At 53.9% G+C, this 27,693-nt stretch overlaps 14 protein-coding genes across 14 annotated transcripts; 9 read left to right on the top strand and 5 right to left on the bottom strand.

Moving 5' to 3' along the window:
- Positions 1-34: 34 nt before the first annotated feature.
- CLAFUR5_11113 (uncharacterized protein) lies at positions 35-724 on the top strand (the record flags this gene model as incomplete). The annotated part of the gene is made up of 1 exon (XM_047910261.1): positions 35-724. One exon carries the CDS (start codon positions 35-37, stop codon positions 722-724), a length of 690 nt encoding a protein of 229 aa, XP_047765487.1.
- Positions 725-927: 203 nt separating this feature from the next.
- CLAFUR5_11112 (Laccase-2) lies at positions 928-2,940 on the bottom strand (the record flags this gene model as incomplete). Its single annotated transcript, XM_047910260.1, has 4 exons — positions 928-1,097; positions 1,147-1,355; positions 1,408-2,691; positions 2,807-2,940. The coding sequence occupies 4 exons, from the start codon at positions 2,938-2,940 to the stop codon at positions 928-930; spliced, it is 1,797 nt and encodes a 598-aa protein (XP_047765486.1).
- A 1,753-nt stretch (positions 2,941-4,693) lies between these two features.
- Positions 4,694-5,418, top strand: CLAFUR5_11111 (uncharacterized protein; the record flags this gene model as incomplete). The annotated part of the gene is made up of 4 exons (XM_047910259.1): positions 4,694-4,862; positions 4,909-4,968; positions 5,019-5,099; positions 5,150-5,418. 4 exons carry the CDS (start codon positions 4,694-4,696, stop codon positions 5,416-5,418), a joined length of 579 nt encoding a protein of 192 aa, XP_047765489.1.
- A 1,104-nt stretch (positions 5,419-6,522) lies between these two features.
- CLAFUR5_11110 (Cell wall protein phiA) lies at positions 6,523-7,110 on the top strand (the record flags this gene model as incomplete). Its single annotated transcript, XM_047910258.1, has 1 exon — positions 6,523-7,110. One exon carries the CDS (start codon positions 6,523-6,525, stop codon positions 7,108-7,110), a length of 588 nt encoding a protein of 195 aa, XP_047765488.1.
- Positions 7,111-8,479: 1,369 nt separating this feature from the next.
- CLAFUR5_11109 (uncharacterized protein) lies at positions 8,480-9,003 on the top strand (the record flags this gene model as incomplete). The annotated part of the gene is made up of 2 exons (XM_047910257.1): positions 8,480-8,635; positions 8,689-9,003. The coding sequence occupies 2 exons, from the start codon at positions 8,480-8,482 to the stop codon at positions 9,001-9,003; spliced, it is 471 nt and encodes a 156-aa protein (XP_047765033.1).
- A 313-nt stretch (positions 9,004-9,316) lies between these two features.
- CLAFUR5_11108 (uncharacterized protein) lies at positions 9,317-9,911 on the top strand (the record flags this gene model as incomplete). Its single annotated transcript, XM_047910256.1, has 2 exons — positions 9,317-9,553; positions 9,606-9,911. 2 exons carry the CDS (start codon positions 9,317-9,319, stop codon positions 9,909-9,911), a joined length of 543 nt encoding a protein of 180 aa, XP_047765034.1.
- Positions 9,912-10,402: 491 nt separating this feature from the next.
- CLAFUR5_11107 (putative phospholipase) lies at positions 10,403-13,138 on the bottom strand (the record flags this gene model as incomplete). The annotated part of the gene is made up of 1 exon (XM_047910255.1): positions 10,403-13,138. One exon carries the CDS (start codon positions 13,136-13,138, stop codon positions 10,403-10,405), a length of 2,736 nt encoding a protein of 911 aa, XP_047765024.1.
- A 537-nt stretch (positions 13,139-13,675) lies between these two features.
- On the top strand, positions 13,676-14,344 carry CLAFUR5_11106 (uncharacterized protein; the record flags this gene model as incomplete). Its single annotated transcript, XM_047910254.1, has 1 exon — positions 13,676-14,344. The coding sequence occupies one exon, from the start codon at positions 13,676-13,678 to the stop codon at positions 14,342-14,344; it is 669 nt and encodes a 222-aa protein (XP_047764894.1).
- A 1,694-nt stretch (positions 14,345-16,038) lies between these two features.
- CLAFUR5_11105 (uncharacterized protein) lies at positions 16,039-16,287 on the top strand (the record flags this gene model as incomplete). Its single annotated transcript, XM_047910253.1, has 2 exons — positions 16,039-16,124; positions 16,179-16,287. 2 exons carry the CDS (start codon positions 16,039-16,041, stop codon positions 16,285-16,287), a joined length of 195 nt encoding a protein of 64 aa, XP_047765022.1.
- Positions 16,288-16,433: 146 nt separating this feature from the next.
- On the bottom strand, positions 16,434-17,201 carry CLAFUR5_11104 (uncharacterized protein; the record flags this gene model as incomplete). Its single annotated transcript, XM_047910252.1, has 1 exon — positions 16,434-17,201. One exon carries the CDS (start codon positions 17,199-17,201, stop codon positions 16,434-16,436), a length of 768 nt encoding a protein of 255 aa, XP_047765023.1.
- A 1,133-nt stretch (positions 17,202-18,334) lies between these two features.
- Positions 18,335-21,853, top strand: CLAFUR5_11103 (uncharacterized protein; the record flags this gene model as incomplete). The annotated part of the gene is made up of 2 exons (XM_047910251.1): positions 18,335-18,749; positions 18,801-21,853. The coding sequence occupies 2 exons, from the start codon at positions 18,335-18,337 to the stop codon at positions 21,851-21,853; spliced, it is 3,468 nt and encodes a 1,155-aa protein (XP_047765027.1).
- Positions 21,854-22,384: 531 nt separating this feature from the next.
- CLAFUR5_11102 (Serine/threonine-protein phosphatase PP2A catalytic subunit) lies at positions 22,385-23,499 on the top strand (the record flags this gene model as incomplete). Its single annotated transcript, XM_047910250.1, has 3 exons — positions 22,385-23,246; positions 23,301-23,373; positions 23,427-23,499. The coding sequence occupies 3 exons, from the start codon at positions 22,385-22,387 to the stop codon at positions 23,497-23,499; spliced, it is 1,008 nt and encodes a 335-aa protein (XP_047765028.1).
- A 339-nt stretch (positions 23,500-23,838) lies between these two features.
- Positions 23,839-24,387, bottom strand: CLAFUR5_11101 (uncharacterized protein; the record flags this gene model as incomplete). Its single annotated transcript, XM_047910249.1, has 2 exons — positions 23,839-23,880; positions 23,935-24,387. 2 exons carry the CDS (start codon positions 24,385-24,387, stop codon positions 23,839-23,841), a joined length of 495 nt encoding a protein of 164 aa, XP_047765025.1.
- Positions 24,388-25,080: 693 nt separating this feature from the next.
- Positions 25,081-27,408, bottom strand: CLAFUR5_11100 (uncharacterized protein; the record flags this gene model as incomplete). The annotated part of the gene is made up of 6 exons (XM_047910248.1): positions 25,081-25,352; positions 25,405-25,708; positions 25,764-26,217; positions 26,278-26,428; positions 26,474-27,289; positions 27,339-27,408. The coding sequence occupies 6 exons, from the start codon at positions 27,406-27,408 to the stop codon at positions 25,081-25,083; spliced, it is 2,067 nt and encodes a 688-aa protein (XP_047765026.1).
- Positions 27,409-27,693: the final 285 nt, after the last annotated feature.

Genomic DNA, 27,693 nt, shown 5'->3' with positions numbered 1-27,693 from the left:
TGTTCCCAAGTAATCTTACCCACGCGAGCACATCATGGCCGCAACTCCCATGGACGAGCTTCGAGGGCGCATACAAGGCTTGCCCCAGGAACTTTACGACATGATTCGCGACTTCACCCTCACCCTCGACACATCAGAGAATGGCAACATCACGATCAACCGAGACTACAAACCACCAGTACAGCTCCAGATCGACAGCGCCACTCGCAACAAGATCGCCCAGGAGTATTACGCGAACACCACCTTCACCTTCTTCAAACTCCACGACGGTGAAGCTCTCTGCATCAAATGGCTCGACAGCCTCTCACCAGAAGCTCGCACCTCCTTGAGAGAAGTACGTCTCGAGGCTCCACAACCAAAGCGCTTGTCGGTGTACGATGGCCAGCCAGAAGGCCAGCTCTACCTGCTGCTCTTGTCTCTCACGCAGCACAACATGTACATGTCAGGCCAGAGCAAGACTGTCGCCAGGGCCCTACTGCAAAAGATCCTGCACACCAACATCCAGCGTGAGCGTCGCAATGGACAGCTGGAGGTGATGTGGCTCACTTCTGGGAATCGGCACCTGAGAAGAATCATGGTGGAGGATGCAGATCGCCCGGCTGGGATTGCTGTACTGGAAGGTGAGAAGCTGGGTGGATCGTCTGGACTCTTGGTCGCCGTCAAGACCTTGGGAAATCGGCTAATCTTGGGGGCGCAGACAGTCTGCGACACTCGATGGGAATAGACCAAAGGGCAAGGACCAGCTCTCCTCGAAGTGATCGGGCGCACACGACCGCGTCGTTACAAAGTTGCGGCAATGCCAGCGAAGAAATTCTTGAACCACTATGCTCCCTTGGCAATGCGATACAACACGGCTACGAACGATACCAAAATGCTTCTGTCGATGTTACGAGACGATGCCTTTCCTTCCACTCTATCCTGACCCTTTTACACTCCCGAATCATGCTGCTCAAGGTTAACCCGCTCATCATAAGCATTCCAGCTCGCACAACTGCTCCTCAATTTATCTTCGTCGAAGAGTCCAGGAATCTCGTCAACCCGCTCGACAAATTGCAGCGCGAAGCCTTCGGATGTATGCCAGCCGATGTGGCAATGCACTATGAGTGATTAGCTAAGCATGTGACGAGGATTCGGAGAATGACTTACCAAGCCATGCACCAGGGTTATCAGTATCGAAAGCTATGACCAAGTAACCTGCCGATGGCAGCATAGCCACGTCTCTTCGAGGTGGGTTAGTTGTCTGGAGTGCGACGCTCGAATCGTATGAGCCGGAGCCTGAGGCCAGGACGTAAAAGTCATGCCCGTGTAGATGGATCGGGTGTGGGGCGGTGTTGGCTTGCTGGATGACGAGGTACCTGCATTACGTTAGATCATCAGCACCACAGGTAAGAAAGGAGCTTGACTTACATCCACTCGTCTGCATTCGGAAGCTCGATGATACCTTGCTGTGTATCGTACGAGTGGTCGCCGTTGACCACTTGAAGCACAGTCGGGTCCTCCCACTCCGAGAAGAAAGTAACGTTGTTGAGGTACCACTTAAAGACGTTGGTACCAGGCGCGAGACCGATCGTGACGTTCTTAGTATCCTGATTCTGCTGCGCGCCAGCATTCTTGGGCACGACTGGGGTAAGGCTTGCCAATGGTGGATCCTGGCAAGCGAGCGAAGCATCATCTGTGGTCCAGGGGACCGTGCTTGGGGTGGCTGTGCTGCTTCCGTAGTGGATGATGCCTCTGATGTCGTCTTCCTGGCCGTTGACGGCACTGCAGAACTGATCTGGCACTGCTCGGAGCCAGAAGTCGCTGCCGACGGCTTCCTGGTTGGCAGTGAAGATGACATCGTATCGCTGGCCGGGTCCGAGGCCAATGAGGTTGGTCTCGTATGGTACGATGGGCACGAAGTCCGCCGCAATGACCTGTAGAGTGTGGTTGTCGATAGAAAAGTCGAAGAAAGTGTCGATCGATGGGTTCACGAGTCGCAGACGGTACGACTTGCCCGTCTCGACAGAAGTTTGCCAGCGCTCGCCACCACCGTCGGCCCCGACATTGGTGCCATTGATCAAACCGTTCGCCATGGGAGGAGGTCCGCGAGTCTCGGCGTAGGAGTACATAGAGCTGGCCGTGTTGTGATCCCAGTCTTGTAAGAACATGTTGCCCAGATCTTCGTCGTAGTTTGCAGAGGCTGGACCATGAATCAAGATACCACCGAAGAGACCATCCCAAGCCTGCACGGCGAAGTGGGAATGATACCAAGAACTGCCGTACTGTGTCGCCTTCCACGTGTACGTGACAGTGTCGCCTGGAGCAGTGGGGCATTGTGTGACGGAAGGAACACCATCTTCAGGATTCGTCCAGTTCTGCCTGATTCCGTGGAAGTGAATGCCAGTGCCGTTGTTCTCCAGACCATTGTGCACATGGACGACTACTGTATCGCCCCAGTTGGCCTCGATGGTTGGACCTGGCATGGTGCCGTTCACAGTGAGAGCAATTTTGGGGACACCGTCTGGCGACAGGGTTGTGTTGACAAGCTCGAACCAGTATTCGACGGTTCGGCCAGTGTCCGGACCATCCAGATACCAGTCAGTGTTGATGTCAAAGTTACACCAGCTTGAGCGGTCGCTAGCAGTGTTGCCAGCGCATGTAGAGTTTGTGCCATTGGTGCCATTGCCTGGATTGGTGCCATTGCCTGGACCGCTACAAATGAAACGTTAGCCAGGCGCTACGATGTCGTGCTGTATTGCGATGCCATCAACTCAACACTAACGCGGGCCACATGATGAAGCCTTGCCTTCTCGATTCTGATACGTACCCAGTAACGATTTGTCGCTTGTTCCAGTGAGAGGCGCCGTATGGGTACGGTGCTCGAGGGACTTTGTAAGGCACGATAGCATGACAAAAGCTTGCCAACGATGCAATAGCGCACAAGGCGAAGCAGGAACGCATCTTGATGGGATGATTCGAAGTAGCTCAAAGGTACAAGGCCGTCAGAGCTAATGAATGGATCCTGATTTGCGTCGGTGTTGTTTGAGCGAAGGAGGTATATGTATTCAGTGTGGACGTCCACGCATCCTTGCAGCAGGCATCGGATGCATGAATCCTCTCCAGCTCGGTGGTATTCTCGTGATCACTACGAGTCGCTAACATTGAGGCACTCCGCGGCCGCGCGAATACTATCGGATGCCAGCGATGCATGGCAATAGCATGCTGCTTACTTTCCACTTTGAGACAAACGGATTGTGTGAAGGACCCGCAGGGACCGGGCTGCGGGCCAGGGAAGAACCCGTGGTTGTTGTGAGTTTGTGCCGATCCAAGCTTACTTCACTGTTTCGAACGTTGAAGCCGCAGCTCAAGCGTAGCGCCAAGTCTCGAGAATCGAAACGCAGTATTCGCATCGTCAGAGTCTGATGCAATGGTCCTAAATTTGTAGCTGCGGGACCCGATGTGCGTCCTCTAGTGCTGGTGAAGTCATTGAATTTGTCGGTTTGCCTCGGTTGAGCATACGGCTGAGGATGCATTTAGAACGGGATGTTCAGCTGGAAGAAGCGGCCAGTAGATACAGTGATGCATTAGCTGCTCGCCGAATCCTCTGCCAGCACGGGAAAGAGAATAGCAGCGACTCCACAGAAGGCGATCATCGGTGCATCGTGCATCTGTCCCGAGGATTCAGGAAGCGAGCTGAAGCGAGAGGCGTCCATGGTGTCGACCAATAGCGGATGCCATTATCGCTACTTGATTGCGGAATTCATGCGAGACACAATGGCGTTTACGGCGATGATGGAGGCGTTGAAGGTGCTATAGCATACTGCCATCGTAAGCCTACAGTCCGGTAGAGGTGGACTACACACCACACATGAAGTGAGGTTGACAGCCATGTGGAGGAAGCTGGTGCAGCCAGAGGTGGAACTGGGGAGCCGCATGAGCTGGACGAGGTGTGGCTCGGTGCCTGCGTCTCGGGTCAGCCAAATTGTCCGTGCTAGCTATATGCCGTTGCCCGCGGCTGGCAAGATTCGCGATCAGTTCTCGCGACCCGGAACAGTGATTGTTGGGCACAAGCCTTGCACTCAATCGTACTTCGTCTGTTCGCTTGCCCATGTGATTCTCGCTGCATTTCGCTTGAGCGTTCATTCCGAAGACGCGAATCTTGGCGAGGAACCCGCGTTTCAGGTGCTCCTCACGCAGTGTAACGCTTGGCGAGCTTATACCAATATATCGGTGGGTCCTGACATTGCTCGACCTAGGGCTGACGGTAAGGATTGAACGCCGCATCCGATGTATGACAGTCCGTAGTGGCACCTGCAACCACTGCGCGCACTGCGACTAGCCAGAACGTGGCAGCCATGCGTGCAGAGCTGGGCTTGGCGATATATGCAATGACCAAAGATGAGGCATCCCTGCCGGCTGCTGTCAGACCTTGACGCTTCCGGATTGGTGGTGCCCCGTAAGCGGCGTGTGAGTGTGACTGCAGATGCAGGAGTCAGTGCAAATGAACTTAGGCGGCCAACTTCTGGACCGGCTACCGATGCGAAGCAACAAGTGCTGCGCAAAGTATGCAATACGGGTGCTGGAGAATGGTTGCACTATATGGATGCTCGAAACATTGCGTCAGCAGGCTCTATAACATGTGTCAGTCACCCCGATTGTAGCTCTGTGTTTGCACTCAAGATACCTCACCCTCACAACGCAGAAGCTCTACGCCATGCATCTTCACACCTCCATGTGCGCTGTCGTCGGCCTTGCCTTCTTGACAGGCGCTGCCCGTGCTGCAGCATTGACAGCACGCCAGGACGTTGGTACCACACAATACTTCGGCTCTCTCTACTGCTATGGCGAAGGCATCCAAGGACTTCCAGTCTACTACGCCGATGGTAAGCCTTGATCGAATGTTATGTGTGCAGTGCTGATGTATCGTAGAAGTGGCATTGATCGGTGTGCAACCACTTTCTGATGTGGTGGTCGCTACGAACGTGACCTGTGAGTACCCTTTGTGCTGAATTGGCCTGTTGCTAACAACTTTACCTTAGTCGATGATCCAGAGGAAACCACCACGCTCACGGCGTCTGGCAACGAAACCGATTCGCTGACGGCCACTACGTTGTTCATCGGTAAGCACACCGCGCTGCAGTATTGTGCTTGATAGCTAACTTATGAGCAGATACTTCTCCTGGTGCGAACCAAGCGGCAGGTTTCATGAGCACCACAAACGATAGCGACTCTCTGACAACCTCCGGCTTCATCCTCTTCGGCAACCAACTTGCATGGGTCAGTGACGCTGGCGATCTGGAGCAGAAGTTTTGGGCAAAGCCCACTTCAACTGATGGCGTTTACACTCTTGCTTGGAATGTCGACGCCGTCGTCGAGGATGGAGCAGTCCCAGTGAACGTCAAGAATGTGGCTCCGGTCACTGTTGGAGGTGATGTCTGATAGCAAGCTTTGAGCCTCAATATTTCGTAAAATCCTTCGAGTACAAACGCCAGTCGCGGTAGGGTAAATGATCGTTCGGCAGTCCATATCTGAGAATCCAGAACACAGCATGAGCCTCGTCTTTTCACTTGTAAAGTGCTGGGGGATGACCAGTGGACTCAAAGGGCACCAGACGAGGCGTAAGCTGACAGCCACGACTCCGATCTGCTCAAAGACGCTCAATTGTCAGTGATCTGGGGTGGAGTGGCAGACGTGCCAGCAGGCTGCATCAGGCCACCGGGACCGGCCACATTGTTCAGGAGATTGTGGCAGAAATCTACCCTCCACAGTGCCACCGCGGTGCTGCAGTTTCAGCAGAGCGACTCATTTTGCTGAACAGATCCGGAGATTCCGCTCCTTGTTTGTGAGACCCAAGTTGTACAGGCTGCTACAGATCGGTGTGCCTGATCCTCCTTGTGAAACGCTTGAGACATTGACAGCCGTGAGATTGTACATGGCTTCTCTTGGCGAGAGTCACATGTCAGGACTCAGAAGACGATCGCGGGCAAGTCACGAGGAAAGCACGGTCCTCGGAGTTCGGTCCGGTAATGGTCCGCCCGCCCGAATTCATCAGGTGCAGGCTAAAAGGCGTTTATCCCTTTTTGAAACTCACCGCCGAATGGATCCGCCTCACCCGTCCGCTATAACGAGGGTCTTATGTAAAGGGATACACGACTTCCAACGATGATCGCCACCTCTTGTAAGTTACATACGTCACGGTCGCTTGACCATCGCTGCACATTCGCACGATGACAGGGCTACGACATAGCCACACACTGGCAGCTATTCTTGCTGCCGAACTAGTGTGGAATCCGCTTGTAACACCATGAACGGGGCAGGTAAGCTGGTAAGGTGGTGCCCAAACCTCGAGCAGGCCTCGTCAGGACACGAATCCTTGGAAGTGCATCGTAACCAGCATCGTGGTACCATCTGCAGGTATAAGTTGAATAAACCTTTTGACCAAGCAGCATCGTAAACACTCACCTCTCCGAATCACGCAGCCACCATCGACAATACCACTTACTCGGCACCGTCCTTGAAACCTGTCAAGTACATTGAACCAAGATGCACACCTCCATGCTCGGTCTCGCTGCCCTTGCTTCCACGCTCGTGGCAGCATCCCCAATGGATCCAATAGATGTCGTGTGGAAAGCACCCAAGGTCGGCGACAAATTCGGCATCGCAGCCACAGGCGAAGGCATCTTCAACAAGGGCCTCACTGCAACGATGGGGGGCATCTTCGTTGGAGGCAAGCAAAGTCCATCTTGCGACAGAGGCGCGAGGCAAGACTTTGCGAATTTCTGGCTCAAGGAGGACACCAGCATCAGTCTGTACAAGACCGACAACCCTCCACAAGACCTCTGGGTTGACGCGTCGGACATGGGCGGAGGTCTTGTTGGATACACTACTGGAGTCTTTGAGCAGCTACCAAAGAGCGCGGCAAGAACTGGATTCGCGGTCGATCCTGACACGAGAGTTCTCACCTTCAACGGTGTTGGCGGCAAGGCGTGCCCGACTGGTGAGGACCAGAAGTGGACTCTTTCGTTCACCGACAGCGAGAGGCCTCGCAACCAGCATGGCTGCGTCACCGTGGAGCTCAAGGCATTTGTGCGAGATACTGCAGTGTCGTGCTGGTACTCGGACTCGTCATAGGTGTCACATCAGTGAGGGAGTTGCGGAAGCCATGGCGACGGTGTCGATCAGCATGGGAAGCATAAGGTGGCATAGTATAGAGCATGGGAGAGCATGGTGTAGCATGGGGATTTGTCGGTCGACAATCATGGTCTAATAGTTGTATAGGCGTTTCGTTACAAGACATTCTTTCACCGGCCACCCCTTGCACCAGTCACCCCTTGTCAACTATTTGCACGATGGACAATGTGGATTGGCGGATGAAAAGGGATCGCGGAAGCACATAAGCACGCGGCACAGTGCAGCTGTGATGAAAGGTGTCCTTTGCGTCATGCCAAGTACTGACGAGCTCACAGTCAGGACAGCTGTGAACATGCCTCACACATACGAATAGAGCTACAACAACGTAAGAAGACTATGCCAATGAGGATCGGAAGCCAACTGCGGAGGTCAAACGCAGGATTGCCTGCATCGACTGTGCCGCTCGGGCTGGCGGCGCTTAGCGTCACGAAGGTTATGCACCGCCAGCCGTTGACACGTGCCTACGCCTCTCGACGACTTCGAATAGGAACAGATGTCATGACAGTCTCCATACAACAAGAGTTGACGAATCCAGGCTCTCGACTTTTTATCCTAGCATGCCCACTTGTGGCATAACCTTTGTGTCTTTCAGCATGCCACGAAATCCTTCGTTAGACATAGTTGACTTCATGAGTGCCTTGCTCATCCTACTGTGCCTGATATGTGCTGTCAGCCTACAGAATCCAGGCTCCCTCGCTGTACTCCTACGAAAGGCCCGATACTATCCCACCAGCTTGACGGGCCCATACCAAGCACCACTGCGCTACTGCTTCATGAAGCCAACAGTGGAAAGAAGTTATCGTGTCTCTCTGCATCGAGGCAGCTCTTTCGAAGCGCATAAACACGCCGTAGGAGATATGGCAGATGTCGACACGAAGATCACACGTATTGATGAGGGGTATCATGGAGGACTGCTGTATAGAGCTGAGACCGTAGATGACAAGCTGTTGGAAGGAATTCGAGCCGATATCATGGTAGATTGGGTGGAGTGTCTTGTTCTAGAGAAGGTTGTCTTGATTGGAGACTGTACTGGATGTACTAAGGAACAGTGGCTTGAAAGCGCATAAGTGACTAGCCGATGCTTGGCTGCTGCTTCCTCGCACATGGGGTCTGTGCACGCCACATGCGTGCACATGTTTTATTGCACTCATCTTACACGACTCGGATATACTTAAGCATCAATGCTCTGCAGCTTATTTCAACGAGACCTGCACATTGCACCAAAATTCCCCAAGATGCGTGCGACAACCAGAACAACCATGGTCGCCCTCGACAACCGCATAGCTCTCTACCACAAGAGTTGCAAGACATGATCTTCGACTTCACCTTAATAGCTATTGCAGCTGTTCCATCATCAGGTGTGGTACAAGTCGATCGCGACTACAGAGTGCCACTGTCATTGCAGATCGACCGCGCTTCACGCGCCAAGTTCGCAGCTCACTACTACAGTACAACTATCTTCCGCGTAAGTCAGGGCAGTGCCAGGACTTGTGAGCCTGATCACTGACACTGTATTAGATGAGACGATGGTCGCAAGATCTTCCGCGTGGGCTCAAGTCGTTGCCAATCGAGTACGGACGAGCTCTACGTGATGTCCGCTGCACGTGCAGCTCGCCTTGCAACGACGCCCACGGTATATACGACAGATGGGTCCTGATTTTCCGGAGCTTCTGGCCTGGCAGAGTCGAGAACAAGGTTGGCGCCGCAGCTGTGAGCTTGGAAGCTACACGGCAGGTTGGCGACGACAAGGAAGAGAGGATCATCATTGTGCCCTTTACGCTGTCGTTGGCAGAGGCGTGGAGCTTGATTGAGAATTTCTGGCAGCGGGAGTAGAGCGAGTGGACTTATGCTATTCGCATCGCTATTCGTCGGACTCTATCCAAGGAAGGTCAGGGGTTTGCACTGCTGAACTACGTCCAAGGTCCTGGGCATGTTTGAAAGTGGCAAAGAAAGTAGTATAAGGTCCATTGAGAGGCCTCAAGATATCGCTAGTTAGCAACGTTCAAACTACATGTGTGAAAGTTATTCACTTCAAAGCTTACGTCATGTGCCTTGGCCTCCTCTATTTTGTCACACATACTTCTCTTCTAGACTTCCTTTAGCATCCCTACACAACAATGTTATGTCAGCCACAACTACCACCGCCATGACGACCCCCACAATCACACTCGACAATCGCATCCAAGCCCTCCCACAAGAACTGCAAGACATGATCTTCGACTTCACCCTCATCGGCGCATCCTCCCTCAACGCACTCTGCACCGCGCCGGGCCAAATCGAGATCACGAACCAGCACAAGCCTCCCTCCTCACTCCGGATCGACCGCAAGTCCCGAGCCAAATTCGCGACCCAGTACTACAGCACCACGCTCTTCGTCATTCCGGTAGATCCATCCTACAGCTCACACAAAGATCGCTCGACTGACCATAAAACAGGCAGTAGACGCAGCCATACTGGCGAAGTGGATGCGCTCGCTACCGGCAGAGCATCTGCAGCTGCTTCGAGACGTTCGCTGCTGGAAGCACTTCGCGACACGCGAGCGTCTCTACATGGCGATGGATGCGGAGATGCTATGGGAATACATACACTTTGCCTTCGAGAAGTGGGCAGGAGTACCGAATACTGTAAAGCTAGAGCTCCTTGAGTCCACGGTCGATGGTACGGGGATGAGGGCCGTCGTTGTGCCCGTCAACTGCGACTCTGCTGAGGCACGGCGGGCTATCGAGGGCTTTTGGCCGTAGGAGTGGGTGCGCTCGCCTGCGGGGGACTCGAGACTCGAGACTCGAGACATGATCAGTACTCGAGAGCCGGCTTCGAAGGTCAGCTACATCCGATCAACACCCACAGCCGCGGACTTCGTCCTCGACCCTTCATTACCGCCAAATCGGTTACGCCCCCCTCCTGATTCGATGATGGGAAGGCAATCACTGAAGCCTACTGAACAGACTTGGCTGAGGTTGACAGAGGAAGGGACGTATGCCGTCTACGCTTGAGTCAGAGGGAGGACGAAGATCACTCAGAAGTTCGTAAAGCAAGGCTGAGAATAGATACTAGAAGCGAATGAGATGGTTGGAGCACGACACTGTATGTTGCGTAAAATCAGTAAATCAATAACGGGGTATCTCAACTTCCACGAACCTCTATTCTATCCGCGTCTCAATCGAGGAAAACGCCTACGACATGCAACGCGACATCAACCTATTCCTCCCCTTTGGCCTCAAGACCTCGACCTTCACTTCCTCTCTAGCCTCCTCTTCACAGCTCTCAGCCCAGGCAGCGTCCCATCCCGTCCACCGCTTCTGCCAACCTCAACAACCACCATCCTGATAAAGTCCTTAAGACCCCAATAAGCACTATGCGCACCCAACATAGTCAAATACTGAATCTCAAAAGCACCACCGCCATACTTCACCATGAAGTCAATCTGCCCATTATCATTAAGCAGCAACATCCTCTTCTCCGCAATCTCCTCGCGCGTGAAATTATGCGTTTCGAGTTCAACATTGCTCGGAAGCCTCGGCAAGGTCGGAGCGATAGCAGCGTTGTTAGCGGAGCTAGAGTACCCGCCGAACCACCGAGAAGTATTCGACGTGCCAGCCGAAAACCAGAATCCTGGTGTGTTTGACGGGATGGTCGCTTTGCGGAGGGCAGCTGCGTAGCCGACGTCTACGGCGGCATTCATGCGGTAGGCGACCGGATCGTAGCCGTTGATGATGTTGTAGATGTTGTCGACGGAGATGCAGCCATATTGACCACGTTCGCCGCAGATAGAGGCTACGTTGGTGGTAGGGTCGGAAAGCGCTTGGGCCGATGGATGGTCTATGCGAGGTCGTAGTTGAGACTTGCGGAGCAGGATGAAGAAGCCCGCTGGCGAGCCTGCCAGGAATAGATTGTGGGTGTTGAAGAGAAAGTGATCCACGTCTTCGATGTCGACTTGGGTTGGATCTGCAAGGTGCTCTGGGACGATCGTCGGCTGGTTGGACAAGATATCAATGGACATGACGCTGCCGAGAGAGTGCGCAATGATGTGGACTCTGCCATGTTCCGAGAATCCAGGGTTGTTCTGGCACCAGAGCTTGTAGACTCGATTCGCTTCTCTAATCACGGCTGCGATCATCTTGGGCTGATGATGAGACATGTAGTATGGAATGTCGAGCATAACATCACTGACAATGCCTCTGACGGAAGGTAGGGTGTCAGGTGTGATGTCGTTGAGGGTGAACTCATTGACCGAGGGGTCATCCGCGCGTGAGTCGTTCTCTGTTCTGTAGCCACCCTCTTCGAATGACAGGGAATGTCGCCAGTTGACAGGCAACACCATGATGCCACCCATGTCCTTGCGGAAGTGTGTCTTGACCTCTTTGTTACCGCGCTCAACCATAACTTCTCGCCGAAAGGCATTGATAGCATGTGTGAAGTGGAAGCTCTCCATACGTTGACTCAGCTTCTGACCTATACCGTGGATCACGAAAACCAGATCTGTGACTTCCGGCTTTTCACTCTTCGCAAGATCGGGGTCGACTTGACTCCTCTTCTTCGCATCCGGCCCAGCAGAAGCAGCGCCTTGCTTTGCCTTTTGCGTCTTGGCGCCAGTCTTGGGAGGATGTAATTTGTCCCAGGTGGATTGGTCGAAGCCGCGAACCACAGGTATGCCGATTGAGTGACCCTTGCGAATGTAGTTGGCTAGTGGTCGCCTACCATAATAAGCAGAAGGTAGTAGTGTTGGCTTCAAGATCTTTGCTTCTCGATCGTTCGCATATATGACGCCACACGTATTGTACTGACGCGCGCTGCCTGCCCTACCGTACGTCGACTCTCCATAAGCTTTATTGTCGGATCCGTCAGCACCACTGGCGATATCAATAATGTCGCATGCGGCCTCGACAGCTCTTGCCCTCTGTTGCTCATCAGTCTCCGGTTCTCCAACGAATAGCTTCGCGGTTGCAGCTCGCAGCAGGTCGTCTTCTCTTGATGGACGCCTGATACTACCAGGCGGAGTGGAGGAATGAGTGACTTTGTCCGGCCATAGCTTATGCACAATCTTCATCTCGCCGACAGCGCCGACTTCGACAGCGCTGTTAAGCTCGTCCTTCCATGTTTCGGTCCAGACTTGCAGATCAACATATCCAGCTTCCAGCATGTTAGCCACCGGCGTTTCCACCGGCAGCATTGTGTCCTGGTAGAACCATGTCCCGCGTACTACTTGTGCTGTATCGTGGACTGGTGCCCAGTAGATCGGGGTCATCTGCAGATCCGGCAATTCCACCTGGTGTAGTCGCGACAAACCCACAGCAACCTTGTCTTTGGGACTCGGCTCGACCTCTTTCCTCTTATCTGGCGCGGAGCTATGGTCTCGGAGATGTGTCGAATCGTCCCATTTGTAAGTGTCATGTTGCTTTGGACGTGGCCGGATGGGGGTGTTCGCAGAGGAAGCATGTCGTGAAGGCAGCCTCGTGAAAGGTTTGCCCGTGGTGCTGTGTTCGGCTGGCAACTCTGCAGCAGTATCTGGGACCTCTGCAGGCGTCTCGTCCTCGGCTGCTGGGCTTTCCACTTGGTTCAGGCCAGAGGCAGCTAGCTTGCTTAGTTTCGATCGTCCAACTGGATCTTTCGAACCGGATCCTCTTCGTCCACTTCTTGAGGTCGAAGAACCGGACCTCTGTCGGACTCGACTACTTTCCTTCGAGTCGCTCTTATCCTTCTCGCCTCTTTCCTCGTTCCATCTCAAGATCTTCCTCCTGAGCTCGTGCCATGCCTTGTCGAGGGCGGTATTGTCATATTGGGAGAATGGCTTGGGTGGTTGTTTGACCCATGCACTGTCGCTCGTGGTTGCTGGTGGTGGCAAGGGTGAGAGCGGATCATCGATGGGCAGATCGGACCTATAGAAGAATCTGGCATTTATGGGTGGAGGGGCCTCTGTGATGACCTCTCGCAGGTATTGGTTGTGCTGGTGGACGGCCGAGCTAGACATCGTAGCCTGACTTGACAGAAGATGTTAGATCGGGCATCAGCGCAGCAGAAGCAGCACGATTGGCCTGGTGTTGGCGGTCTGGGTGAGTTATGGAAGCGGATGCCTGTTCCCTCTCCTGACGACGACGTGGCAGCTGCAAGGTACCACCGTTCCGGCTCTCAATCACCGTCCCGCCCAATAGCTACTGCCCGTCGACCGCATGTAGGCGAGCTGTACATGTATGCGTATGCAATCTGTGCTGGCCATGGTCGACAGCAACGTGTCAGAGGACCATTTGATCATCTGCAACAACAAGATCCATGTAAAATGAACTCGCGTTTCGAACATGACGTCGCCTGCCACGTGAAAGCTGCCACCTCACATGATTCTGCGACCAGGCTTCATACCTGCATCAACGACGTTCAAGTGCATGTACCGAGACCTCCATCGAGACATGTTGTTACAAGCCTCCGTCATGACCCGAAGTATCCAAGTACCCCAACATCATCCTTCCATTCCAGTAACAGACCTGTGCATCATACTTACCACTCCATCTCCATGACCTACAAGATCCCAGCTTACCTCCAGCTACACCTCATCGTCAACAACGACCAACTATCCCAGCTCCCACCACGCCTCCAATACAACGAATCCAAAGGCAGCGTGGCCATCGAAGTCCCCATCGACATCACCCTCCCAAACCTCGAAACGACCCACCTTGTAGAACCCGTCGTACCCTCCGCTATGGCATCCCTAGGCCTGACTCCTTTCCGCCTCGCCCTCCTCGCCGAAATCCTCGGCAACATCTCCTCTCTCCCCTCCCTCCTCCTCAACCCCGACATCGCCCTGCACATCATCCTCAAGTCCCCCACCCTCATAACTCCCGCGACGAGAGTTCTCACTCGAATCTTCGGGGGCGTTGTTGCAGGCCTGACGATCCCGCTGATCCTCTCGTGGCCGAACCCGAGATCTGGCAATGCTGGGGAGCAGCAGCGAGGGTTTAGGAAGGCGGCGTATCTTGTGCAGGGGACCGGGGAGGTCTTTCTAGGGGCGTTGTTTGCGTGGCTGTGGTTGACTGGGGAGGATCATGGGGTGAAGGAGCTGTTTTTAGTCGGTGGGACGGTGAATATGGCGGTGTTGTTGGGGTTGAGGTGGGTGTTCCTTGCGTGGAAGCCGCATCTTTTGGAGCATACGGAGGCGGGAGAGGGGAAGGGCAAGACGCAGTAGATTGTGGAAGAATATGATGCCGAGCCGCGCAATGTGCCTCTATATCACCCACCGGCTGGTCATAGGATGGAGGTGGGATAGTCACGTCTCGTCATCTGTCGAGCATGCCGTCAAGGCGAAGCAGCAATGCCAAAGTGGTGGCGGCTGGAGGGCATCAAACTATTGCCTATATATTGCGCTTCAGAAATGCACCAACATAACAATCGGGACCAATCAAGTCTTGTAGTCTGTTCAAGGGACTGCCATTGAGGCGCTGAGATCAGAAATGCAAGCAGGTCTCGATTGTTTTGCATTTTGTTGCGCAATTTCGCCAAGGCTCTGCGTTCGAGTCCCGTACTCAGACGTTTGGTCGGGCGCTCAAGGCGGACATAGGAAGGCCAGCACTCTTCGACATTCGTACAGTGGTCAGAACAGACCTCATCTCATGAGCTCAAAGGTAGGCTACCAACTTCGGCCGGTACAATTACCTACATCGACGAGCGATTGGTGACAGATCGGAACGACAGTGCGCCTCCAATGCCTAACCATAGCTAGCAAAAGGACCTATGCTGAGACCATTGACGTCTACTACAAAGACAGCACATTTGGCATCGGTTACTAGCCAAATTCATATAATTCGCCACACGATGTTTTCACAAACACCACCGTCTGCGTACCGTACTCTGCTTCAAGTGCCTCCCACTGGTCGCTATGATCCACGCAATGCTCAAGCACGTAGATGGATCTCAGGGATCGACCAGCGGCTGCGAACTTCCTTGAGGGTCATTTGGAGCATCGATCACTTTCCAGGTCTGTGCTATGACACTACGTACGATGGCTGATTTCGTGAAGACTCCATTCGTGCTCAGCCGACTTCTCCGGTGATCGAAGTTATGTGAGTAATTGACAAGACCAGCCTGCCAAGTGGAACCGGAGAGTAAGGTAGTATGAGATATGGTTAGACGTACGTAGGAGGGTGGTCAAGTAGGTACGGAGGGGTAGGTATATCATGGTATTCGTAATACAGAGTGTCCGATAATGATGCACGGACCAACGATCGAGGCGAAGCGCGATTGTGTGTCTGATGGCATGGCGTGCCGCTCGCCCACTGGCAACCTCACCACGTGACCTTACTGTGAGGCGCAAGCGCATGGAGGTCTGAGGTGTGTTCGATCGAGTCCGGTGCCTATGTGCTGACTCCACGCGGTGGCCACTACCACTTTGCCATCACATGTGGCGGCTGAACTTCTGGAGCCGAGAAAGGAAAGCTCGAAACATTGCAGCGCCATAGGCACGCTGATCTGAATTCACGTTACACAGCAGCAGATGACACTCAGATTGCTTTCGTGAGCTAGCTGCAGCTTCTCGTGCGCGGTTCATCCCCAGTAATTCTCCTCCGGTCCTTTGGAGCTCGCGGTCTGGCGAAACTAGATGTCTTTGTATTTCGACTCACGGCAGCCGATCGACAACAACTGCACTCAGCAATGCGGACTACTTTCATACCAGCCAAAGCTTCGTCGGAGCTTCAGAACATCACCTCCATATCATCCACCCTCACCCTCACTTCCTCCATCCACACAGCTCCATCCACCACAACTGCAACGATAGTCTTTCCAACTGATCATCGACTGGGGGATCACAACAACGTAATTCCGACCAATGTCTATGGCGTACTCGCAACCGTGATATCAGTTGCGACTTTGGCAGTCGCTGGCATGACCTTCTACTGGAAACACATCAAGTGGACGGGACCTTTGGGACCTAAAGGTGAAGCTGATGTCGAGCTCGGCAAGCATTCGAGGTGGGACGTCTCTCGAAAGTTGAAGGTGACAGGCACTGACAATGCTGCTCACAGCTCCCCGAACAGATCGACTCCACCAGCCTCCTTAGCCATTCATGCTCCAGAGACAAGCACACAGCATGAGGTCGACGTAGACTGTCTGAATACTGGCGCTGGTTTATGAAAGCTTGTCGAAGATCCGTTGAATCATGAAAGTTCTTGAGTGAGCGACTGCGTTGCAAATGTTGGTTCGAAGCACTCTGCAGCCAGACTTCGTTGTGACACCATGTCGTGTAGATGCCATGGCACCAGAAGATCCAGTGTTGCATTTCAGCGCAGATGTTGTCCCCACATAGTCCATAGAACACATCCATTCTTCCCGTTCTCACTCAATCCACCTCCTTGCACACCGCATTGATCGCGCAAAGCCGACAACTTCCTTCGACACTCTTCGCCCTTTGTGTTGAAGTCCGCTGTCACAGCGCAATCCTCCTGTCCCTGATCGCTGAACTGCGTCATGATCCTGACAAGCAAACTGCTCGAGACATAGTTGTGGTAGGACTTTCCTGGCGGCACAGACTGGAAGAACTTGTCGTTATTCTCGAAACTCGAACTCAGCATCAAGGACTTGTTGCAGTACTCGTAGATCGCGTCGTCGATGGCAGAAGTGTACAGATCCATTGGATCATTGTATGGGTTGCCGCCACATCGAACAATCTCCTTGATCTCGGTTGAGATATCATAGACACCACAATCGTTGGTGACATTGCCGCCGAAGTGTCCTAGGTTGCCTTTGACATGGCTGTCGCATTCCTCCAGTATCCTGTAGAAGGTTTGCTCACATGTGTTGATGTCAATGGTGTAGACCGCATCTGCTTCGCATGTGCTGGAGTAAGTGATTGACACACTCATATCTGAGTCGCCGCGAGAAGTCTTATAGGTTGCCGTCTGGTTCGCATCGATGCCGACATTCGCTTGCGCCACGCTGGTACAGAAGTCCACAACGTTACTCTTTGCTTCTCGGAGATCCAAGCCGGTGCCACCATTGAATGGTCCATTGCATATCATGGCGCCATAGTTGCGCGGTAGTAGAGCCATTATTGAGGCACGAGTTCCGTCGTGAGGTCTGTGTGCTAGTGCATGAAAGGAAGAGGTCGCGACGAAACGAATGACCGCGAGAGGTGACCTAGCCACCAACTATTGTTGTACATCTGGTGACAAGCATTGGGGGCCTGGGTACCACGTGAAAACAGGGTGTCGAGACGCGATCCGTGCATTCCGAAATTGGAAGCTGCCGGCATTTGCTTGTCCGGAGTATACCAGTGCCGCTGTTCAACCCTACCTTCATCAGGCCACTGATGGAATTTAATCTTGTTAGCGAGCGCAATGAGAATTGCTATGCAGCAGCCTCATAACTGTGAGCTAAGAGCAGACTGCGCTGCACCGCACTGAGAAACTGGTGCTGGCGAAACATAGCTGGCCAGGCATCGAGAATTTGATCAGACAGGCGCAAGTCAACATGGAGATCCCTTTGTACCTGCTCTCGGTCAGAGTTTCTCCAAAGTCAGCTTGTTCCCTGCCAGCTGCGTCCTTCTCTAATACGTCAACGACAGGCACATGGGGGTAGCACGGACGTGAACTAACACCTCGAACAGGTATAGTGAGGCTGAATATGCTGGTTTAACGCAAAGTAGTGCTGGTGCTTGCGTGTTGGAGCATCTTGCTGAGAGACGCCCTGTAGAGTACGGGGAAAGATTGCTGGACCGCACCTTCGAATCTCGTAGTGAGGGTTGGCTCGCAATGGCCCGCCGGGAGTGGGTTGACATATCGTCGTTTGCTGGTGCCGATGGCGATGGGCTGATGGCTAGGACCAGACCGTGGATGGTCGGAGACTACACTGCCCACCCAGCTTCGGGTGTGAGAGAGCAGGACTGTGCATGTTGACTCTATCATATGATGGGGTGAGGTGAGGTCGGTGGCGAAGATGATGTGTATGTACCTAGGTACATTTGTAGTTGGTAGAAAGTGGATCACTGCTCGTGCACACGGCAAACCTTCCTGCAATTCCAGGTCCGAGTCAGCACGATCATCTCGCGCTGCGTCACGACCATCTCCTTTGCCTCGACAACAACACCGCCGCCCACCACTCTCGCCAGCCGTACCGCGCACCGACTGACCCAGGCGAATCTGGCTCAGTCCACTACAGCTCTCTACCTCCCTCACCAAGTTTTATGCAACCCGAGCCCTATGCGAATTCCTCAAGAGTAGCCACAGAGAACACCACCGAGCAATCCCCGTCTCCAGCCTCCCAGCATGGACTTCCTCTCCACGACCACCGTCCAGCAGTCGCTCTGTCCTCAGAAGACGACGCCGGCGTGGACAGCACGACAGAGCCAAGCGATCAGCTTGCACTCGATGCCTCACTCGCTGCCTCACTGCAGGAAGCTGCCGATGGTGCTCAGTCCCGCGGGGACCGAAGACTGAGCGCCAGGAACACGCCCTCGCCACCTGCGCGCAACCGCATCGCAGAGTATGAGCAAGCATCTACACCACCAGTACGCAAGAGACAAGTGCCTGAGTTTGAAGTCATCAAGAAGCAGCGTAGCCCAAGCGACAAGCGTGCTCCCGTACAAGAGTTGCCGAATGGTTAGTATTACACGCCGCTGTGGATTCGTGAACAGCTCTAACATATAGCAGAGCTCTTGACACACGCGTTGGCGCGTCTGTCACCTACTGACCTGGCATCTGTGTCACTAGTCTCAAAACGGTTCCACGATCTTGTTACCGGTCCCCACGCTTGGCGGACTGCCTTCGCGCACTACTTCCCAGGTCCCGACTCGATCAACGCGGCTTTCCATGACGACGATGACGATGAGGCACAAACGATCCTCCGCTCCGACAGACGAGCTTTCACACGCCTGACAGCTCTTGCATCATGGCGCAGCGAGTATATCATGCGGACCAGACTTCTGCGCTCACTGAGCCGTGGCAAGCCTGTTCAGCCTGCCCCAAATGCGCACGCTTCTCGTTCTGGACACAGCAGTAATGTGGCGCCTCTTGCGACCTACAGCTCTAATTTGTTCACAACCATCAACCACCTTCATGCTACATTCGGTACAGGTCTCAACAAACGCCCGCCACGCTTCATACATGGAGCTGATGATGTCGGTACTGTGACTAGCAGCGATCCGACTACTGGCAAATGCGATGCATGGGGTTTGTCTGATCCACAATTCTTCTTGCAGTTCGCCGAGCGTTTCCCAGGAGATGCTCAGTACGGTCTTGGCCCCGGCGAAGTCGTGGGTGTGCCGAATGTTATGGATGTCAGTCAGCCGTTCGGTATGGTGGTTGGCGAAGGCTCACCTGGAGGCATGGCATACTTTCGGTCAACAGAAGAAATGCGTGGCCGTTCTCTGCAATTCTCGTCTGCCCTCTCTGTTCCCGAAGTCGGCATACCCAGGATTGCATCGAGCAAGGAAGCTATTACCTCAATCTGGATCGCCAAGTCCACCTCAATACCTTCGCTCACGGACGGTCTGGTCGGCATCCTCACTGGTTCTTCATTGGGTGTGCTCACAGCCTATAGTCTCGGCGCTGTCAACGGCTCCAACAATCGTAATCAGCGCTTTGGCCGTGGTGAGGTGACGGCTCGTTGGGTGCTGAGTCCCGGTGTTCCTATCGTGGCTATCGCGATCGATAACGACTACACCCTGAAGCGTCAGGCCCAGAACCGCATCTGGGCTGTAGTGATGAATGCTCTCGGCGAATTGTTCTACATGACCAAGTTTCCTAAGCGGTCCCATGTCGAGCGCGGCACTCGTCTAGATGATGAGGCGCTTGAGCGTACTGCATGGCTCACTGGACGGAGTGTCTACTGGAACGCGGTGGAACCAAGCAGGCGAGTCGCCAAGATTGATCCTTACGCAGATGCTACTGTCGACGGCAGCTACTCACCTCGGACGTCGTGGAACGGCATGTGCCTAGGCAAGGACCAAGTTTCAGCAGAAACGCGAGAAATCGAAGCCTTTGCTGCGCGCAAGCCTAGGGACTTTCAGCGCTCTTGTTCTGGTTGGGACATGCGCCGGAGACTGGAAGTGGACTTTGCTGGCGACGATGGTTGTAATGCTGGCGAGCACGTCCTGGTCTTCGATTGCGGCATCGAGGAAGAAAGCGTGTCTTCGATCAAGCGGTATAGCCGCACTCGCTTTCAAGACAAGCCAGTCACGAGTTCCATCACAACGCCGCCTTTGACCTCAGGCAGCACACAGTCAGCCAGTCCGCCCTCACTCTTTGGTGGCACTGCTTCTCCGGTACTCGCGCCAACGCCGACGTTCTCCTTCGACCGCCTGGAAGATTCACTTGCTCAGGAAGACTTTACAGGGTCCATCACTCCACGTCCCACGACTGAAGAGTGGCGAACCTCAAATTTCTCCCTTGGCGGACTCAAGAAAGTGGAAATCACGTCCACGACTATTGACTTGTCTACTTTCGCCGCGCAAACCACGTCAGAGGATCCGCTACTCAATTTTTCTGGTCGCTCGAATGCATCTTCCCCGTCCTTCACGCCAATGTCCGGTTCGGAGCCTACTGCGAATCCTGCCGATGTACCTGGTCAAAGGGCTCGGCTGTTCGCTGCAGGTACCAAGCTTGGCTCGGTCGTGGTCTGGGACGTTCGCGCTCCTATTTCAAGGTCGATCGACAATTTCAACACGATCGACCCCGTTCGCATCATACACACAGATTCCCCTCAGATATCCTGCTTGGCCATGTCTTCGCTGTACTTGGTCCACGGTGGTAATGATGGCCTTGTGCAAGCTTGGGATCCGCTAGCATCGGACATGCAGCCAATCCGTGTGCTGCACTCGCGTCACTCATCTCGTGCTCGACGTCGGCTTGTGCAGGCTCAGGCATCGCCGCAAGGCGTCGGCATTAACATGTTCGCTGCTGGTGCCATCTGCGTAGATCCGGATTCGACCACCCTTCGTGGAGTGGTTTCGCTCGGCAATCAGCTTCGGTACTGGTCATTCAGCTCATCTGCCGCAGATCAATACAAATCTCAGAAACGTCGTCTCCGCCGTTCAGAGCGTGGCAGCAATAACGGTGGCGAGCGCTTCTCTGGTGCAACTCGAGTCAACCTCAAGAACTACATTGACAACGAACAGTTTGAGCTTAACCGGGAGAAGGAGCAGCGCAAGAAGGATCAACAGCGCTTCGCTGGCCGCTTCGGCACAGAACTGCTCGAGGGTGCCAGTGAGGAAGAGATGATCGCTTATGCTGCCATGTTGAGCCAAGAGACCCTCGAACAGGAGACCAAGCGAAGACCGTCCGACACGAGTACTGCGACTAGCACTGTGGCAAGTAGTACTGATCACAGTGTGTGGCCAACTACCGACGTGACTCCAGCTCAGTCGCCATCACCACGAATGACTAGCCCAAAGACTGACGAAGAGCTTGATGCTGACATTGCGGAGGCTATTCGTCAGAGTTTGGCGAGCTCGCCTCCTGCATACGACATACCGATCCGCCATGCTAAGCAGAAGAAGAGGAAGGGTTCCTCAGCGCGACCATCACCACAAGTATCACCTCTGCTTGCAGGCGCTAGTAAGACCAACGAGATGAGTGATCTGGATTTTGCACTGCAGCTTAGTCTTGCGGAAGAGCAGAGCAAGCAGACGGTCGAGTCTGATGCATTCCCTGGCCTGCCAGCTGCTCGCGGTACGAATCCCAAAGGCAAAGGTCGATCTGGTTGATGGGGTGGGAAAGACGTGGTGGGGCAGGCTTCGACTTGATAGACAGCACTCTTTGACTTCGCGACTACACATAGGTAGCCACAATGTAATAATTGCGCCGAGTGCAAATCAACACTCATCAGTGTATCTGTATGCATCGTGAATGTATGTGCGGATGGCAATGCTCATTGTCGATGTGTCGCGTGAGATATTGGCTGAACTTTTGGGGAGCTCTCCGCCAAGACTCGCAGTGACGTTCTGGTCCTTCCCTGTCGAAGACAGCAACAGCAACGACACAGACACACATCCCACACCACGACCGACATTGCATAACGACCGACCCGCGAGACGTGCTCCACGCCCCATTGACACCCACGTGACCGGCACTCTGCTTGTGATACCCGCCGATACACACCGCCAGCGCCGACTCCTGGAGCGCGCCGCTGCACATTCTGCTCTGAAACAACATCGCCCTCCCTGCGCCGACCTGCGACACACCCACCACTCGAGACATAGCGATACCCGAACACACATCAGATTGACTTCGCGAAGATGGAGGCTGCCGCGCTCAGGCAGCCAGTAGACACGGCCATGGAGGATGCGGGCAAGGTGGAGCACAGCTTGGGCACACCTGTCGACCCGCCGTCAATAAACTGTCTCGACGGCTGGATCGAGAGCTTGATGACCTGTAAACAGCTGTCCGAAGACGATGTGCGGAGGCTATGCGAAAAAGCGCGCGAAGTGCTGCAAGACGAGTCCAACGTACAGCCCGTGAAATGCCCAGTCACCGTCTGCGGCGACATCCACGGCCAGTTCCACGACCTGATGGAGCTCTTCAAGATCGGCGGCCCCAACCCAGACACAAACTACCTCTTCATGGGCGACTACGTCGATCGTGGATACTTCTCCGTCGAGACCGTCACCCTCCTGGTCGCGCTGAAGATCCGCTACCCCCAGCGCATCACCATCCTCCGCGGCAACCACGAGAGTCGACAAATTACGCAAGTGTACGGCTTCTACGACGAGTGTCTGCGCAAGTACGGCAATGCGAATGTGTGGAAGTTCTTCACCGATCTCTTCGACTACCTCCCACTTACCGCGCTCATCGACAACCAGATCTTCTGCTTGCACGGAGGCCTGTCGCCAAGCATTGACACGCTGGACAACATTCGCGCCCTCGACCGCATTCAAGAAGTGCCGCATGAGGGACCAATGTGTGATCTGCTGTGGTCGGACCCAGACGACAGGTGTGGATGGGGAATCAGCCCGAGAGGTGCTGGATACACTTTCGGGCAGGATATCAGTGAGGCTTTCAACCACAACAATGGCCTGACACTGGTGGCGCGGGCGCATCAGCTGGTTATGGAAGGGTACAACTGGAGTCAGGACAGGAATGTGGTTACGATATTCTCAGGTAAGATGAAGTCGGAAGCATCCATCCTACGAGCTTTACTGACTCTACTCATAGCACCCAACTACTGCTACCGATGCGGTAACCAGGCCGCCATCATGGAGATCGATGAGCATCTCAAATACACCTTGTACGTCCTGCTACCACAAACTCTACTGACCAGCTCTAATTCCTATTCTCCAGCCTACAATTCGACCCCTGCCCACGTGCCGGCGAACCCATGGTTTCTCGCCGAACACCCGACTACTTCTTGTAGTCTGTTACGACACGACACAGCGAAAGAGTACGTATACCACAAGCTTGCCATAGTCGTCCATGCGATGATGGTGGTGGTAATCCTCATTTCTTGGCGCATAACAGAACCTGGGGCGTTGTTGTCACGCGAGGTAAGAGTGCTCGATAGAAAGAAGATAATATCCGAACCCTGTAGCATATACAGACAAAGACAGCAAGCATATTCCGCAGGCTGTTTCCCTAGAGTGGCTTGTGGTGCTCAATGGAACGGGCGTGGCTTGAATGGCTGCTAGTGCTGTTGTTGGTCGTGTGATCCTGGCCTGCTCGTCCATGGCATCGTGATTGCTGCGGCACATCTGGTTCATGATTGCGTCCCAGTCTTGTCGTCGTTGTATGAGTGCATCTAAACCTCATCAGCTCACAATGACACCGCATCATCTAGCAATCCGCAACCTACTGTCTCAGCGAACCCAATCCACTCCTGCAGTCCCTTGACATACACATCCTCCCCCTCCTCCGGCACCATCTCATGTCCCCACACCACTACTTCCTCAAATCTCCCAATCGTCTCCATCATCTTCACCTCCACTGGCTCGTCCCCATCCTCCTCCTCACCATCATCCTCCCGCTGCTTAGCTGGCTGAGGTAGCACTTTCTCCGTCTTCTGCAGTACCACGCCGGTGTAGGTGGAGGGGAGTTTCACGCTCTTGCCGAGGAGTTTTCGGCCGCGGAGATAGGAGGATTGGGTGGTGGTTGTGGCTGTGGGGGAGTCCTTGGTGATTTTGGAGGGGTTCCAGTGGTGTTTTGAGGTGGGGATGGGGCCGGAGTGGTGGATGCGGCAGGGGAGGATGTTGGGGGTGAGGGTGCGGGTGTGGGTGTTGGGCTTGGGGGTGGAGGGGAGGGCGAGCATTTTGGTGGGAGTACTTGGGTGGGTTGGAGGGGTGGTGGTGTTTTATAGAGGTGATCTTGGTGGTGGTGGTGTTGGAAGCATTGAGTGAGACGCGTTGGGTACGCGTCGTGGTTTCAATGCCGAGCGGTCCGAAGGCCGGTGGGAGTGGAAGGGCTTCACGGTCATTCTTGACTTCTTTCACTTTCACCTTGCCATCACAAGTCAGTGTCCGATATTCTACTAACTTTCTGGTTACTGATCCTACTTGTGGAGCCGTCGTCCTGCTGTAAGTCATGCGGTTACAGTCTCACTACAGTCGCCAAGTCACGATGACAACACGGTCAACCATGGGCCACATTACACGACATACTCCTGTCTTGATAGGATGGTTGCAAGTCTGAGTAGTCTCGAGGCTCGCAAGCCGCTCCAGGGTTGACTTCATCCTGGTCATCAAGATGAAAGCATCTCGCTGGCGATCTCCAACAACCATGGAGTCGGCGTATTCTCGCCATCAAAGAACTCCTTACGATAATACTGCTGGAGCTCATCGAACACCACCTGCCCGAGGATGAGTGAATCTGTACTTCCATGCTGAGTCTGGACATGTTGTCAGTACCAGACGACTACCCGGAGGTGGATGAACAATCACTGGAAGAGGATTGGCGAGATCATGAATCCAGGGGCGGTGAAAATTCCATTCGACCATAGTGCCACTCATCGAGGCAGACTCTGCTTGCTAAACCCAAAAGACGGGTTACTACCATTCACGCCCTGTGGAAGAGGCGGAGTGCTGTTGTTCGAGCCATTTCCACCACTGAACAATCGTCTCAATGAGAAACTGGATTTCTCCTCTTTGATAACCCACACGCTGTCCTCCAGCTCGGCAGCAGGCAAGGATGGCGGCAATGCAGCCGTGGAAGGTGCAGTCGACGGTGCCCATTCGACTTTGATGGAGTTCTCCCGGCTCATCTTTTGATCGCCAAACCCTGAATAGAATATCAGCCCTCCGATATGCATTTGGTACGAGGGGGAACTTACAAAGCTCAAATCGAAGATCAGCGGGACCGATGACCACTTTTACCTGGAACTCAACTTCAAGATATGGCTCCCCAGCTTGCCAGAATCGTCTGTTCTTCTCAACGAAGCGAGTCTCGTCGGCCACAGAGAGATCCGACTCGACTTCACACAGCTTTTCTACGCCGTCTTCGAACTGATAGGGAAGCTGGTCCTTTTCCAGGTATGACACCACAATCTTCGTTGGAAATACTTTGCGAGGATCGCCGCGACCAATCTTACGACGAAAGGTGTGTACAATGGGTGTGTCGATCGAGACTGGCGATCCCTACTCTGAAGTCAGCTGTTGTGTCCAATGCAACCTGGTTGGAAATAAGGCTGACCTTCTCAACGAACCAATCGATACACTCGGGCACGTAAAGCTGCCCATCGCGGCTGTCGATGGACGTCTTGCGTCCCACGTGCTTCGGATTCTTCTTGCTGTAGATCTCTTTGCAGATCAGCCCATACGATGCGCGACAACAACGCCAGCCCAGAACGCTTTCGCCGGCTTTGAGCTTTCGCAGACGATCTGCGACCAGGCCCTTACACACTGCCAACTGTGGATCTGGCGCGACACGGACCTGGAGCTTGTCTGTATTGGCAAGCAAGTGAGAAGCTGTGTGGTAACGCTCTTTCAGCTTCTGCTGCACATACGGAGACTGGCCAAGACCTCCAGACAAGACAAGATGGCTGACCTGTCTATCTGGAAGCTTGTCCGAGAGACTGCGTAGCTGCCGGTCGATCAGCCTGAACAGCTTCTTGCATTGGCGGTCGAAGAGATCGCGGAGATCATCCCTGGGCCATGGTCAGCACTGGATGTCCTCTCTAACGGACCCACTTCAGCAATCTGCTCACTTATCAAAGTGCATCTCGCCTTCGTATATTCGAGCTTCCTCGTTGGCATAGTCGCGGCGAAGACGCTGGTTGTCAGTCTCCACTGTCACCGAAAAGCTTGGCGGTTCATACAGTGCGCCATGCTCGCACTTCATGTTCTGGAAGTCCTTTCCTGCAAACCGTCAGTGACGCGGAGAACAATGGCATGTACACTCACCTTTGGCCATCTCCCAAGCTGCTTCCGCTGAGTCGAACCCGAGCTTTTCTGACGCATTTGCCCTGTCCAGCCTGGCACGCACCTTTCTCTCGAAGTCAATATCGATTGCAACCGAGCCAATATTGTCACCCCCAACGACATCTATCTGCCGCAGCTGTTTCAACGAAAGTGCGTCTACCATGGTGTGGGTCACCTCTAGAGCAGACAAGTCCGTTGTGCCTCCGCCAGCATCGCAGACCACGAGTATATCACCCTCTTGAAAGACACCAGCGGCCTCTGTGGACACATGTACAGCCGCAGCTTCAGCCTCAGTCAGACTCATTGTGACAGTATGTTGCGCATTGGCTGGACCTCCAAACCCTGCTTGGCCCACAATCTCTCGGAACATCTCCACGATCTGATGATTCCAAGTGGTCGGCATGCTGAATAAAAACTCAATATTGGCTGCGCTCCACTCGAAGTTCGGCAGCTCCTGAGATAGCTTTTGCTCGACATGCTCGTAGAGTAGAGTGAAGAAGTCACGATACCAATGTCGGACATCTTCATGAGCCGTCGTATCTGTCGGGTCACGCTTGCGCATGGTGGCGATGTTGGCTGGATCAAGAGAGGTCTTGAACCATTCGCGAACGTTACCGTGAAGAGGATTCTGCTCTGCTTTGTTTTGAATAGAGCGGAAGCCCCATGATGATGGTCGATCGTGTTCGTGAGGGTATACTAGAACAGTAGGGACCTTATTCTCATTCGCCTGCGCCCTTCCTGGCCATTTCTGGATCCAGCGGATGTTACCACCATTCTTCGGTAAGGCATACGCCACTCCTGACGTCAAAGGTCAGTTCAAGCCTTGATCACGATGGATGATGCCTGCCTGTACAAGTCTGACCAAAGTCAATGCCAACAACCAAGTCGGGATGATCGTTAACTGCGACTTCTGCCATAATTCCACGGCTTATGACGGACAGCGACAGACTGGAATATCATGAATTGACAGCATAATCAGAGCACAGATGCTAGGCTGGAGCTTCAAGTATGAGTGCTATGATCTGTTCTGCAGTGATCAATTTTGCTGTACGCTTTACTGCAGCCACCTGCGGCATCCAGTACAGAGCTCAAGATGCGAGCTTGCGGCTTGCTGCCCGGAATAGTGCAGCAAGCCGACAAGAGGCGTTATGCTGCAGGTCGCTTCAGGAAGTGAACTAGCCAATGCTGTGGAACACCCACCT

Source organism: Fulvia fulva, chromosome 8, assembly GCF_020509005.1.
Source record: "Fulvia fulva chromosome 8, complete sequence".
NCBI lineage: Eukaryota > Fungi > Ascomycota > Dothideomycetes > Mycosphaerellales > Mycosphaerellaceae > Fulvia > Fulvia fulva.
This window is presented reverse-complemented; position numbering and strand designations above follow the sequence as displayed.